Raw genomic sequence first — 14,967 nt, 5'->3', positions numbered from 1 at the left:
TATGCACTAGCATGTGAAATATTCAGAGTTGGACATTCCCAACAGCGGCCCATCCTTGCAATATCCTATTGCATCACTAAACCAGGCCTATATATGCAAGTACATCTGCAAATATGATGTGGTTTCTTCAATTCTTCAAAGATGTCTTGGAGAGGCTTGAACATTTTCATTCATTCAAAACACAACAACAACAACAGCCAGATTATCTCAAACATAACGCACCATCTTTTATTATATTTAAATACACAAAGTAATAATTCTCTAGGTAAAAGGTTTCCTAAATTATTTTACATTTCATACATAGGTACTATGTATCGTACTTCATACAGTATACAGTAGCCAAATGCTGTAAATATATTTATGTAGTATATACAGTATGTATATAGTATATCAGTGGAGGCTGCTGAGGGGAGGACGGCTCATAATCATTTCTAGAAGTCAATGGAAAGGTATCAACCATATGAAAACCACGTGTTTGATGTGTTTGATGCCATTCCATTGACTTCATTCCAGCCATTATTATGAGCCGTCCTCCCCTCAGCAGCTTCCACTGTAGTATATGTGGTAATCTGGATAATAATATTGACAGACAGTAGTTATAAAGACAGACAGGGGTTAAATAGAATATGTGGTGGTGACATTAAAGAGATAGTTCACCCAAATTACTAAATTACATATTGGTTTCCTTACCCTGTAAGCAGTCTATAGACAATGCATGACAGCAATCCATGCATTGGTTTAGTGTTCCTGGCACTGTTTCCACATGCTAACGTTTTAGCATTTGTGCCACAAATCCCATTAAAGTCATGAGACCGATATTAGCATTTTTCGCGCATCATGTTGAAAACATCTATAAGTGACTTTGTTGAGCTTCACAATCAATTTTAGATACTTTTGGATGATATGGACATGATGCGCAAAAAAATGCCAATATCGGTCCCATGACTTGAATGAGATTTTTGCCACAAATGCTAAAGCGTTTGTATGTGGAAACAGTACCAGGGAATCTAAACCAAAGCATGGATTGCTGTCATACCTTGTCCATCGACTGCTTACAGGGTAAGGAAACCCTTGTGTAACTTTGTAATTTGGGTTAACTATCCCTTTAACTGAACAGTGAACAACTCCTTGGCCCTGCCGTCCCTTGTTTTATCTCCATGATGATTCTCTGGATGTCACGACTGCAAGATACACAAAAATAAGTGGGGATGATGTCTCCATTCATTTGGTTTGGTTTGGAAAACACTTTTCTCGAAACCAATTTTCTTGTTAAGGCGGAAGGAGAGCTTGATAGATAGAGATAGTAAAGCATGCCCTGGTAGTGGGTAGAAGTTGGCCCTAACCATTGATTCAGAGTCTGATTCAGATAATTATTTAACTACCTAATGGATTGGGTCATAGGGACATCTGATCCTAGATCTGTGGTGAGGGGCAACTTCTACCTCAAGCATGCTACTTCTATTTCCCCATTAAAGCCAGTGAAACAGTCCAAAGGAGGAGGGAGAGAGCACACACACCGGGGAAACCCATTCCAACCAGTTAGGAGGAAACCCAACATCCCACATACTAAGTTTGTGGCCCTTTATCAGTACTTCTGAAATGCATTGTTCCATTCTCTGTCCTTAGAAGTAATGACTAATCTGAAATATTACTTTACCCTATCCAATCAAGTTGGATCAGAGATTACGTCATGGAAGGAAGGAAGGAAGGATGCATGTTTAAATTGTTCATGACCTCACACAGGGGAGAGAATGGACTGTGCAATACACCTTACAGAGCTCTGAGGTCAGGCTCTCTCTCTCTCTTTGGAAGTCAAAGGTCACCAACATACAAGGCAATATGGAAGTAATCTCCCAAACAGAGACATAAAAGCCTCTCTGACACAATAATCAAACACAATTTTATTTTACACTACAGTCAGAATGGTCATTCATTGAGCCTCATTTATCAATTGTAAGCAGCAAAAAATTGTATTTTTGCATTCAAATGAGGCCCACTCTTTTATACAGAAATAGAGTGGTGACAGTGTAACATTGTGGTTGTGTTGAGACACAGCTGTCTGTAGAGAATAGGCCTGTTGTTCTGAGGGTGGAGAGACACCCTGCATCGCTGGACTGACTGGGGGAGGGGACACAGTGACATACTGTGGGGAATCATGAAGAACTCACAGCTACATCACCTGCCTGGGTGTCCCAGTACAGCTGCAGTAAAGGGAGCAGTAGGAGTCAGAGCTACTGTTAGTCCACAACACACACACACAGAGAGAGAGAGAGGGAGAGGGAGAGCAAGGGAGGGTAGAGAGAGAGCCTGACGGAAACAGAGCTAGAGAGAGTGGGGATTGAGAGAGAGAGACAGAAGTAAGGGAAAGAGAGAGCGGTTGGGAAGAAACAGAGAGAGAAGATGGAGGGGAGATGTGCATCTGAGTAAGATGTTAGCAAAGCAGAGTTGAATAACATGATTGTAGACGGACCAATATAACAGATAACCAGAATGATCAGAGAATCAGATAGCATTAAAGGCGTAAGGGGCAGTCAGAGGATAGAAGAAGGTTGTTAAGGGAAACCGTCGGGGGCAGGGAGGGGGTTTGGGGCTCCATGCGGGGACCTCCACCCTTAGTACCAGAACAGAGGGGTGTGGCCGCCAAAAAGTCAAGCCGGGGCAGTAGGGAAGGGCGGAGTGGGACAGTGTGGGGTAGCGGCAGGTAGAGTGTCAAACATACACACCCTCGGGGTTGAGGCTGGACACCAGCGGGTTCTGCAGGTTGCGGGGGTGTCCCAGGAACTGCTTGGCTGTGGGGCGGGGAGGCGACTCTGAGGGGAGCAGGCCCAGTCCTGGTGGAGAGAGAGATGGAGGTTTAAGATGAGCAATCATCTGAGTGTGTGTGTGTGTGGTTGTGTGGATCCGTACCTCCGTTCCTGTATCCTTCCTGTAGCAGGTGAGCCAGTTCTAGCTGGTCCAGCTGGTCGCTGAGGTCTGTGCGTGAGTGTGTGTGTGCCGGCACGACTCCCGCCTGCTGGATGAACTGCTGCAGGTTACACTGCCTCAACTCCTTGTTCAGCTCATCCAACTCCTCCTGCTTCTCCTGGGAAGGGACACAGAGAAGGGGCCAGGACAGTCACACCTAATCCCAAATAGACCCCTATCCCCGACACTGACACACTTAATGATTCTATAGGCATAGGTGTTGGATAGGTCAAAAGTTGGGATTGGGCTTTAAAGAGAAAATCTCTCTTCTCATTCTATTCGTTTCTCTCAAGGGAAAGGGGATACCTAGTCAGTGGCACAATTGAATGCATTCAAATGAAATGTGTCTTCCACATTTAACCCAACCCCTCTGAATCAGAGATGTGCAGGGGGCTGCCTTAATCAAAATCATCAGCACCCAGGGAGCAGTTGTTGTTAGGTGTTAACTGCCTTGCTCAAGGGCAGAACAACAGATTTTTCCATCTTGCCGGCTCAGGGATTCAAACCAGTGACATTTTGATTACTGGTCAAATGCTCTTAACCGCTAGGCTACCTGCCCTAGATGGTACAGAAATGTGTTTGACACTGTGAAATAGGACAGTCTCAGTAATGTTTGTATTGTGGTAAGATGTTTTCAACATGAAAATGTTGTTGCTGTTGCATGAATCAACTCCTTTGTTTTCTGGGACTACCTCACAAATATCCAAATACTGCATATCGGAACTGCTTAGTTGGAATATAAATCAACCACAAATATAGAGCTAACTAGCAGAGACATGAAATGTAATTTGCAAGGTTACTTAGGTTAGTTACATAATCATTGGAACAAACAGACTAACTGGTGTTGAAATCTTTCAAAGGCTGTAATTCCTATTCCCACCACCAGAGTGCAGCAACAGCCACAGCATTAATCTCAGATGTCAGATGCTCCTCATATTAACGAACAGTCACGTGCTGCATACATCTCTAGCAAGCCACTGCTGCCTGCAAATGTGTAACATTCATGAACATACATTTCATAAGCTTGTTACAATCAGTAAAGTATGTTTAACTGTATAGATGCCCATCAGTTTGAATGCAACTTTGAATTGTATGGAAAATGTATGCACTCACTAACTGTAAGTCGCTCTGGATAAGAGTGTCTGCTAAATGACTAAAATGTAAAATGTAATTGAACTGGGTGAAAAAGAAGAAGAGAGAAGCCACTTGTCTTGCCAACATCAACTGTCAACTGTAAGTCGCTCTCGGAACAGTCGAGAGAGGGAGCGAGACAGAGAGAGAGAGAGAGGGGGGAGGTGGATAGAGAGAGTGGTGCTCTACACCCTGCCACCCATATGTGGAAATTGATCCTGAATGGAATGGATTATTTGTGGGAAACAGTTGACACCTGCAGGCTCATCTCCATTAAGATTCAAATTCAGAGTGTTTAATAGTCACATTTACAGGGGTTGCAGGTGTGTTTGCAGGGTACAGTGAAAATCTTAGGCTCCGAGCATTACCTACCCACTGGGCACACACTGGTTGAATCAACGTTTCCACGTCATTTCAATGAAATTACGTTAACGTGGAATATACGTTGAATTGACGTCTGAGCTCATCAGGTAATGACAGGAGCTGTGAGCTCCATCATAAAAACACACAATACTGATGATGTTTACTATCAGCTTACGGGGTTTGCCTTGCAGTGAACCAGGACCAGCAAGCTATAGTTCTGTACGAGAGGAACAGCAAGCTATGGTTCTGTACAAGAGGAACAGCAAGCTATGGTTCTGTACAAGAGGAACAGCAAGCTATGGTTCTGTACAAGAGGAACAGCAAGCTATGGTTCTGTACAAGAGGAGGACCAGCAAGCTATGGTTCTGTACAAGAGAAACAGCAAGCTATGGTTCTGTACAAGAGGAACAGCAAGCTATGGTTCTGTACAAGAGAAACAGCAAGCTATGGTTCTGTACAAGAGGAACAGCAAGCTATGGTTCTGTACAAGAGGAACAGCAAGCTATGGTTCTGTACAAGAGGAACAGCAAGCTATGGTTCTGTACAAGAGGAACAGCAAGCTATGGTTCTGTACCATAATAATAATAATATGCCATTTAGCAGACGCTTTTATCCAAAGCGACTTACAGTTTTGCGCGCATACATTTTTGTGTATGGGTGGTCCCGGGGATCGAACCCACTACCTTGGCGTTACAAGCGCCGTGCTCTACCAGTTGAGCTACAGAGGACCACAGCAAGTACCAGGCAGCAAGTGGGTCCTTCCTCCTTGAAGGACCATATAGGGCCAGGTAGCCTAGTGGTTAAGAGCGTTTCGCCAGTAACCGAAAAGTTGTTGGTTTGAATCCCCAAGCCAAATAGGTGAAACATCTGTTGATGTGCCCTTAAGCAAGGTACTTAACCCCAATTGCTCCTGTAAGTCGATCTGGATAAGAAATGAGAATGTTGTGACTGACTAAATGACTGTCATGTAGACCAAGTCACATTCCAACTTAGAGAATAAACTGATACCAAATGAGCTTTTAATGTAGCACAGCCATTACTTATGGATCCCCAGGAGATGGGTTTTAATAGTCTAAGAGCGCCTATGGCCCTTTCTTAATGTGGGATGTAGCAAATGCACTCAACCCACACGAAAAACATTACAATATCAATAGCTACATAAACAAATAAGAGGGGGGGGGGTATTTGCACAATCAGTATAGCCTTCTGTTTGTTTTCTTGGATAAACTTTCCAAAACCATTCTTCTACCTTCATGTAAAAAGCTGTTCCTCCTACTGAAACAGAATTTACAATTCTGGGTGTATCTGACCTGAACAGTGTCCCTGATCCACAAAGTGTCTCTGTTCGAGTATCAGGTTCCATGTGGATTATGATGAGGCTTGTGTTTCCTCCAACTGGGTAAGGCCTTTATTCACCAGGCACTGCAGGCACAGCCTCACCACAACAACAACAACAACAACAACAACAACAACAACAACATTAGAGCCTCACCGATATGTTTTTTGTGGTCCGATACTGTTTGCGATTTGTTTGGGGGCAAAACTTACCGATACTGATATACTGTTTTACAGCGGGAAAATTAAAAAATTGCCATCCAAAAGAGCAATTGTCCAATAACTATGCTACAAATGTTGATTTCATACATTGTGACAATAATGACACATCATAAGAATGGCCACAAGTGTTCAGATAAGCATGAGATTCCCCTTTTCATCCAATTTTTTGAATATTGGTAATTGTGGAGTTATCAGCTGATACCGATATAGCGTTAAAAGGCCAATCCTGGCCGATAATATCAGTGAACCGATATATCGGTCCGGCTCTAAACAACATTACTGTCTCCAACTATCAGCAATCTCTGACAGACCTGCTTGTGGCCAAGTCAAGATAAGAAAATGCACTTGTGCAATTGAACAGTGGTAGAAAAAGTACCCAATTGTCATACTTGAGTAAAAGTAAAGATACCTTAATAGAAAATGAAAAGTCAAAGTGAAAGTCAACCATTAAAATACTACTTGAGGAAAAGTCTAAAAGTATTTGGTTTTAAATATACTTAAGTATCAAAAGTAAATGTAAAAGTATGAATTGAAAATTCCTTATATTAAGCAAACCAGACGGCACAATTTTCTTGTTTTTAAAATGTAAGGATAGCCAGCACTCAGACATCATTTACAAATGAAGCATTTGTGTTTAATGAGTCCGCCAGATCAGAGGCAGTAGGGATGACCAGGGATGTTCTCTTGATAAGTGTGTGAATTGGACCATTTTCTGTCCTGCTAAACATTCAAACTGTAATGACAAAATGTATGGAGAAAAAGTACATTATTTTCTTTAGGAATGTAGTGAAGTAAAAGTAAAAGTTGTCAAAAATATAAATAGTAAAGTAAAGTACAGATACCCCAAAAATCTACTTAAGCAGTACTTTAAAGTATGTTTACTTAAGTACTTTACACCACTGCAATTGAATAGTGATCTTTATTTTGTTTTGATATTTTTCTCCATTTCAGATTAAAGAATATAAGGAAGTAGAGGTACTGTCAATGTCATATGAATGAGAGTACAGATTCGTATATATGGGAGAGTGTATCTAATCAGTCCAGATGAGAACTAGGCTGTCACAGCCAATCATACCTGTCAAGCAAGTTCAGTCAGACACCCAACAGGGGTCACATTACAATTCATAACAAACATTCATAAAATTAGATTTAGGTACAAAACATTGTTTTAATTATGAGCAAGTTTTCCCATCACCATTGGAGTCAGAGATCATATTTACTTGTTTGTTGAGTGTCCTTGCACTGATGAGTGTATGCGTGTGTGTTTGCTGCAGTGTGCTGTCAAGAGGGGGTGAGAGAGGGTAGCTACACCAGTGGTTCCCAAACATTTTTGATAAAGTTTTTCAAATGTGATCCACCTGATCACAACATGTTTTGCCTCGATCAAAGATCATTAAGCTGCAGACATCCATTAATTGATTGATGTCATTGATTGGCTAACTTGGTTTCCCAGGTTTGTCCCACACCATTGACCCCCCATTTGGGAACCACTGAGCTTCTCGTGGGTACTGGGTAGGTGTGTGGGTGAAGGAGAGTGCGAGCTACACCCCTCTCTCCAGGGCCCTGCCCTCTCTCCTTACCTGCAGCAGTGATGCGGCCTTCCCCAGAGCCTTGTCCGTCTCTGATAACGCCCCCTCCAGCTCCTCGCTGTGCCTCCCCTGGCTCTGTAGCTCCGCCCTCATCACCCCTAGGGACTCCTCACCCCCTGCCTGATTGGCCCTCGCAGGCTGGGCGCCGCCCCCCAAGCTCTCCCGTTGGATCTGCTGCTCCAGCTGGGCGGAGCGAGATGAGAAGTCTTGGAGTCTCCGGCCGCAGTCGTCCATCTTGGAATGGAGCTCCCCCAGCCTCCTCCTCATCCCCCTCTCTCTCTCCACCTCCACCTGCAGCTCTTCTTCCCAGAACGTCTCATGGGCCAACTCAGCCTGGTTCCTCCTAGCTGCCTGCTCCAGAGCTTCCATCTCCTCCTGGAGATGAGCCTCTGGGAAAGGGGAGGGGGCTGGGGAGGCCCTGTTCCAGGACCGAGAGTCTCTCTCCATGGCCTCCAGCTGGGCCTCAATGGCCCTCAACCTCTCCTGCTGCTGAAGAACCTGCCGGAAAACCTCCTCTTTGGATGGGCCCACTGGAGGGGAGGGAGAGGGGGAGTGTGAGGAGGGAGAGGGGGAGGGGGAGTGTGGGGAGGGGGAGGGAGCATGGTGGGGAGGGATGGGGCTGGGTGAGGCCCTCTGTTCGGGGGAGTCGCGGGGAGACTTCCTGATGAGCTGCTTGGCTTTGGTTCTGGGGGAGGTGGAGGGCCCCAGGTTGAAGGTGAGGGACTTCTTGGGCTGGTTGTGTTTGAGGGGCTCTGGGTCGGGGTGTTTGGGCAGGGGAAGAGGGACGACCCGGTCCTGGCTGGAGCCAGAGCCAGACCCTGGTCCATCACTGCTACTGGGGCCGGTGCGGCGCAGGAAGAACTGGACGTCGTTGCTGTGCTGGCCCAGCTTGGCCAGGGACTCCAGGGGCTTCTCATTGGCTAACAGTTGCCTCTCTGAGTCCCTCAGTCTCTGGATCAGCACGTAGCGACCCGTCTGACCTGTGGCAGGAAGAGAGCGGGAGAGAGAGATAAAGCGAGTGAGAGAGGGTCAGAGAGAGAGAGAGAGGGTGAGAGAGAGTCAGAAAACTGAAACACAATAAACAACATCAAATCACTACAAATCACCACATAAATATACAGTAAGTGGGCATCATGTTGACACCCAAAGTTCCATAATCTATGCAGTTAACTGCTAGTTGTCCTTTCTCTGGCTCTGGGCTATTGCTAATGGCTATACAAGACTCTAAACTCTAGGTCTGCAGTCCTTCACTCAACTCTCTCTCTCTCTCTCGCTCGCTTCTCTCAGCAATGAAAAATATGAGTAGAAGACTGTTGTATAAGTCTTATACAACATATAAACATGTTCAAACAAACTGAAATCTCCATGAGGACTCTGAAATGAGGACAAACTCTCCCTAATGACCTGGCAGCCGCTCACGCACAGAGGAAAGGAAACCGCTAAATATGGGGTTTAGTTTTTGGCACTGCAGTATGTGGCTTCAGTTCAGCCTGAGGGTGTGGTGACAGAAGCTTGCTCCATACAAAGTTGACCCCTAGCCCCCTTCCCCCTTGGCACTTCTTTGAGGTCAGAAAGGATGGGATAGGTGGAAGAAATATGGTAACACAGTAATTCCACCTTGCCCTATGATCAGTGGGATTTTCACCATACTGCTGAATCCTTTTCAGATCTAGTGACTATGGGGTAGGGGCTAGTCAGGGTTGGTTTGGAAAGAGCCTTAAGGGTGTAGAGGGACAGAACTCGCACCCTAGAGAGGAAGAGGGACTGAGATACTGACCAATGGCCTGAGCCAGTGCGATGACCACATCCTGGCAGGAAGTCTCCTCTGATAGGCCACAGACCACGCGCACCACTCCATCCACCCACACCTTCAGCTCCATCTGAGATGCCACGCTACGAGATGCGACAAGGACTTCAGTTCAGATCCGCTTGGCTTGGCTCAATCTGGCTCAATTCAGCATTGCATGGTATTACTGACTCCTCTCTGCAAGGAAGAGAAATATGGATAAGGTTAAACAACACCCTCACAACCAACCAACCAACCAACCGACCCACAGTACAGAAATACTGTACGTGTTACACGGAACTTGTCGAACACCCACAATGTTATCTAGTCAAAGGGGGTGAAAAAAAGTAATCCCTCAAGACACAGCAGCATAATAATGTTGCAAACTTTAACACACCCCACAGGCAGCTGTGTCACACACAAGTGGCCCATTTCTCTCTCCATCTGTTGATTGAGGCTATGGGTTTAGCATCTCTCCTGCAGGCTCTATATGTAACAGAGACATTTTGACGTCAGGCCCTGCGTATGTGTGACTACCAGTAGTGACTGACTGAGCCGAGCCGAGTATTACCTTCCTGAAGTTTCCGATGGTACCTCACGGACCCGAGAGCGTCAACACAGATCTGTAACCCAATTAATTGCTCCACTTCCCTTCTTCAAAGACGTTATGACAGCTTAGAGCCAAGGGGAGTGGACAGGCAGAATGCACTGTAGCCACTCAGTGTGTGTGTGTTCCACTTTGATGCCTCCCACCAGGAGCTGATCTGGCAGACCTGGCTGACCTGGAACTTCAGACACTGTCTCTGGGAAGAGCAGCATAGCCTAACACATGAGGATAATTAAGCCTGAGTGTATTTCAGAGTGACGAACAGGAGCAGCACTCCGTTTTATGACTGTGCTTGATCTGTATTCCACTAATAACAAGGCAATAACATGCGTAGCCTGACTCATAAAGTACACACATATAATTTTTTAAATGACAGTAGTAGTAGGCTAGGACTATACAGTGTCTCATTTGGCATATGATAACTCAGTAAGGCCAAAGACACCGATATGGCAGTGTGATCCTAAGAAAAGTTATGTCAACATGAGTAATAGATCAAATGACCCACTTGCTATGTAACTGGTACACAGCACAGCTAGTGTTCGAGCTCAAACCCCTAGCCTAGCTCCTCCCCCTCCTCTCGCTGATGTGTTTTTAACCAAATCCTCCATGATCTCCTCCTCATTGACTATTGGCTGTGGTCCAGGGGCCATCTATAGGGGAGCTGCCCAGCAGGAATGCACTGACTTCATCTGATGAACACAAGAATTCCAGCTTTCTTAACAAACCATCATTATTACGGTTTATATACCGTCACTAGCTCCCCTCCCTGTGACCAAGCTACCCCCAGCATTACTCATGATGTGGTATTTACAGGCCAAACACTGGATGCGCTGGGGAGCAACAGGGAAGCTCATTTGGCAACAGGACACAGAACTCATCACAACACCACCACACAAGATGGTGGTGTAGTAAAAACATAATCCGAAAATGTTGTTCTCTGTTCTTCAGGCTTCCATAAACGTAACGTGCATTCAGTTTCTCTCACACTAACCCCGCCTACTCTGCAAATGCAGCTCGCGTTGTCGTGCTGTTTGTTGCGACTTGGCCACTTGCCAAACTTTTCGTTTTTTACTTTTAATAACCATTTAATCTAAACTCTGCATTTAACACATTTACCAACGTCTTCGTTTCTTCCTCGCTCTACTTTTTTCATTCAACTTTTTACCCCGGACGCTTTAGTACCTGGATACCAACTACCGAGCCAGGCTACCAAGAGCTCAACTCATACAACGCTCTCTATAAAACTATTAAAGGAAAGTTCTAATTTCCAGCGTATGAGTGTGAATCCAATTGTTGGCCATAAATGCTGTAATTGTATGTTTTGTATCCCCCATGACTACATAAACTGGGGACACGACTGACACAGCTCTGAGAGGCTACACCGAACACAAACACTCAGCCGGGCCGGTGCGTAGAAAGGAACAGCCGGCGACCTGCCACTGATAACCGACCCAGGACATCACCCGCCCCCCTGTACTTCTCTCTTGCTCTCACATTCAACGAGAGACAGACAACAACACAGTTGTGCGGGGGGTTGGTGGGGGCGTCCGTGGCCATGGAGGGAGCATCTAAGTCCCCGGGGGAGCCGGGAAATGTTTGTTCCCTTGGACTGTCGGCGTGCAGCAGTGAAAACTCATTTGAATCTGCTGGGGACTCGCAAGCAATTACATTTATAATATGCGACATATTTGTTGTTGTCACAGGGAAAGGTCCGATGGATACCTTCATTTGTGAAAAATGTATTGAACTTGATGCAGCTAAAGAAATTATTATTACTCTTCATGAAGAAATACAAAATTTGACCAAGCACCTTGAACTGAATAACGATTCTATGAGAATATCGCTTCCTATCAAAACATTCAAGAGGATTATAATGGGACCTTCCTGGACTATGATCAATTTCCGCCACTGCACTCCTCTACTAGCTTCAATCAGAAAATGGCTGCTCACTGTTCGACTCCAGGTGAGCGTAAATGGATGCATGTCGGAACCAGAAAGAAGGAAAATAATCGTTCTCGGCGCGCCGGCCATCTTCCCCCGTGTCCGGTCATATGACTTTCAAATCGCTTTGAGCCCCTGTACCAGCTGTCCTCTGTCGGGGGCTTGGGTGTTCCCTCCATTGCTGTGGATGACCCTCCAGATACCTCTTCCGGTCCTAGTCAATCAACTGTCTGGGCACAGCCTGGACCACCGCGGCCCCCCTCCGCTGGGTCGTGCTCTCTGGATCAGAGCTCTGTCCCTTTGGCAGTTGTGGCCTGCACGCAGCCGGCGTCTCAGCAGCCCTCTTCTCAGGTGAGTTCTGTGGCTCTGGCCTCGCAATCTGCTTCGAGACACGGCAGAGGCCGGATCATTCCGGCGATTGTGATAGGGAGTTCGATGGTGAGGCATATATCTGTACCTGGGGCAAAGACTTTGTGTTTTCCTGTGTCAAAAGTTCAGGATATCACCAGGTTGCTTCCCGGGGCTGTGAGTCAGTCACCGGGGCATGATACTGTCATGGTTCATGTGGGGTCAAATGACATTATGAAGGGCAGCTCAAAACAGCTGAAGATGGATTTTAAAGAACTGATTGGGTCTCTACTTAACACCAACAAATGCCCCATAATATCTGGCCCTCTGCCCTCCCTAAATCGTGGCATTGAATGGTTCAGCAGACTTTTAGCCCTTATTGACAATTTCGATACCTTCTGGAAACAAAGCTCGTATTATAAGGAGGATGGGATCCACCCAAATCATTTGGGTTCCTGGATCCTTTCACAGCATTATAAGGCTGCGTTGAGACAATGACTTATCAACGAGCCAAGTCCAGCTCATTTAATCCCTACTATTGTGTCGCTGAGTTGTCATAATGATTCAGCATATGTACATTATCCTAGGGGCGTTGGAAGACACAATGTAAATAACCTAATTTATGTCCTTCTTACTGCCCGGAATGCCTCTGCTGATCCTACAGCAATTGTATGCAAGCATCCCAGAAAAGTGTTATAAATAGCCCATGTTAACATATGTAGCTTAAGAAACAAGGTTCATGAAATCAATAATTTGCTACTAACAGATGACATTCATATTCTGACAATCTCTGAAACTCACTTACATAATACCTTTGATGATACAGTGATAGCAATACAAGGTTATAACATTTACAGAAAATACAGAAATGCCAATGGGGGCGGTGTTGCGGTCAATATTCAGAACCACATTCCTGTAAAGTTTAGAGAGGATCTCCTGTTAAATGCTGTTGAAGTAATATGGCTACAGGCTCACCAGCTTCCCCTAAAGCCCATTCTGGTGGGAAGCTGCTATAGACCACCAAGTGCTAACAGTCAGTATCTGGATAACATGTGCTTGACAATGCTTGATAATATATGTCATATCAATAGAGAGGTATACTTCCTGGGTGATTTAAATATTGACTGGCTTTCATCAGGCTGCCCACTCAAGAGAAAGCTTCAAACTGTAACTAGTGCCTGCAACCTGGTTCAGGTTATCAATCAACCTACCAGGGTAGTTACAAACAGTACAGGAATGTATTGATCATATCTTTACTAATGCTGCAGAATTTGGTTTGAAAGCAGTATCCAAATCCATTGGATGTAGTGATCACAATATAGTAGCCATATCTAGGAAAACCAAAGTTCCAAAGGCTGGGCCTAATATTGTGTGTAAGAGGTCATACAATAAGTTCTGTAGTGATTCCTATGTTGTTGATGTGAAGAATATTTGTTGGTCTGTGGTGTGTAATGACGAGCAACCAGACGCTGCACTTGACACAGTTATGAAATTGCTTATCCCAGTTACGAATAAGCATGCACCAATTAAGAAAATGACTGTAAAAACTGTTAAATCCCCGTGGATTGATGAGGAATTTAAGAATTGTATGGTTGAGAGGGATGAGGCAAAAGAGATGGCAAATAGGTCTGGCTGTACAACCGATTGGCAAAAGTACTGCAAATTGAGAAATCATGTGACTAAACTGAATAAAAAGAAGAAGAAACTGCACTATGATACAAAGATAAATGACATAAAGAACAATAGTACCTTAAATGAAATTTTGGGGGAAAAGGCAAACTCCGCTCCATCATTCATTGAATCAGATGGCTCATTCATCACAAAACCCACAGATACTGCCAACTAGTTTAATTATTTTTTCATTGGCAAGATTAGCAAACTTAGACATGACATGCCAGCAACAAACGCTGACACTACACATCCAAGTATATCTGACCAAATTATGAAATACAAGCATTGTAATTTTTTATTCCGTAAAGTAAGTGTGGAAGAGGTGAAAAAAGTATTATTGTCGATCAACAATGACAAGCCACCGAGGTCTGACAACTTGGATGGAAAATTACTGAGGATAATAGTGGACGATATTGCCAGTCCTATTTGCCATATCTTCAATTTAAGCCTACTAGAATGTGTGTGCCCTCAGGCCTGGAGGGAAGAAAACGTTATTCCGCTACCTAAGAATAGTAAAGCCCCCTTAACTGCCTCAAATAGCCAACCAATCAGCCTGTTACCAACCCTTCTCAAACATTTGGTAAAAATGGTGTTTGACCAGATAAAATGCTATTTCAAGGTAAACAAATTGACAACAGACTTTCAGCACGCTTATAGGGAAGGACATTGAACAAGCACAGCACTTACACAAATGACTGATGATTGGCTGAGAAAAATTAATGATAAAAAGACTTCAGTGTGGCTTTTGACATTATCGATCATAGTCTGTTGCTGGGAAAATGTATGTGTTATGGCTATAAACCCCCTGCTACAGTGAGGGAAATAAGTATTTGATCCCCTGCTGATTTTGTACGTTTGCCCATTGACAAAGACATGATCAGTCTATAATTTTAATGGTAGGTTTATTTGAACAGTGAGAGACAGAATAACAACAAAAAAATTCAGAAAAAACGCATGTAAAAAAATGGTATAAATTGATTTGCATTTTAATGAGGGAAATAAGTATTTGA

At 44.5% G+C, this 14,967-nt stretch overlaps 1 protein-coding gene across 5 annotated transcripts in view; it reads right to left on the bottom strand.

Annotated features, from left to right (window-relative positions):
• Nucleotides 1–202: 202 nt before the first annotated feature.
• Nucleotides 203–14,967, bottom strand: part of LOC121576393 (ras association domain-containing protein 8-like) — a 66,583-nt gene continuing 51,818 nt past the window's right edge. For 4 of the 5 annotated variants that reach the window (XM_045223435.1, XM_045223436.1, XM_045223434.1 and 1 more), the window contains 5 exons: nucleotides 9,382–9,588; nucleotides 7,596–8,584; nucleotides 2,908–3,082; nucleotides 2,724–2,831; nucleotides 203–1,181 (listed from right to left, as the gene is read on the bottom strand). In XM_045223435.1, coding sequence (XP_045079370.1) covers nucleotides 1,150–1,181; nucleotides 2,724–2,831; nucleotides 2,908–3,082; nucleotides 7,596–8,584; nucleotides 9,382–9,484 — 1,407 coding nt within the window. In that variant the 5' untranslated portion in view covers nucleotides 9,485–9,588 and the 3' untranslated portion in view covers nucleotides 203–1,149. Of the gene's footprint in view, nucleotides 2,202–2,723; nucleotides 2,832–2,907; nucleotides 3,083–7,595; nucleotides 8,585–9,381; nucleotides 9,589–14,967 lie in introns of all 5 variants that reach the window. The other variant, XM_045223437.1, reaches the window with a different exon arrangement.

This window comes from Coregonus clupeaformis, chromosome 11 (genome assembly GCF_020615455.1).
Source record: "Coregonus clupeaformis isolate EN_2021a chromosome 11, ASM2061545v1, whole genome shotgun sequence".
In the NCBI taxonomy this organism is placed as follows: Eukaryota; Metazoa; Chordata; class Actinopteri; order Salmoniformes; family Salmonidae; genus Coregonus; species Coregonus clupeaformis.
This window is presented reverse-complemented; position numbering and strand designations above follow the sequence as displayed.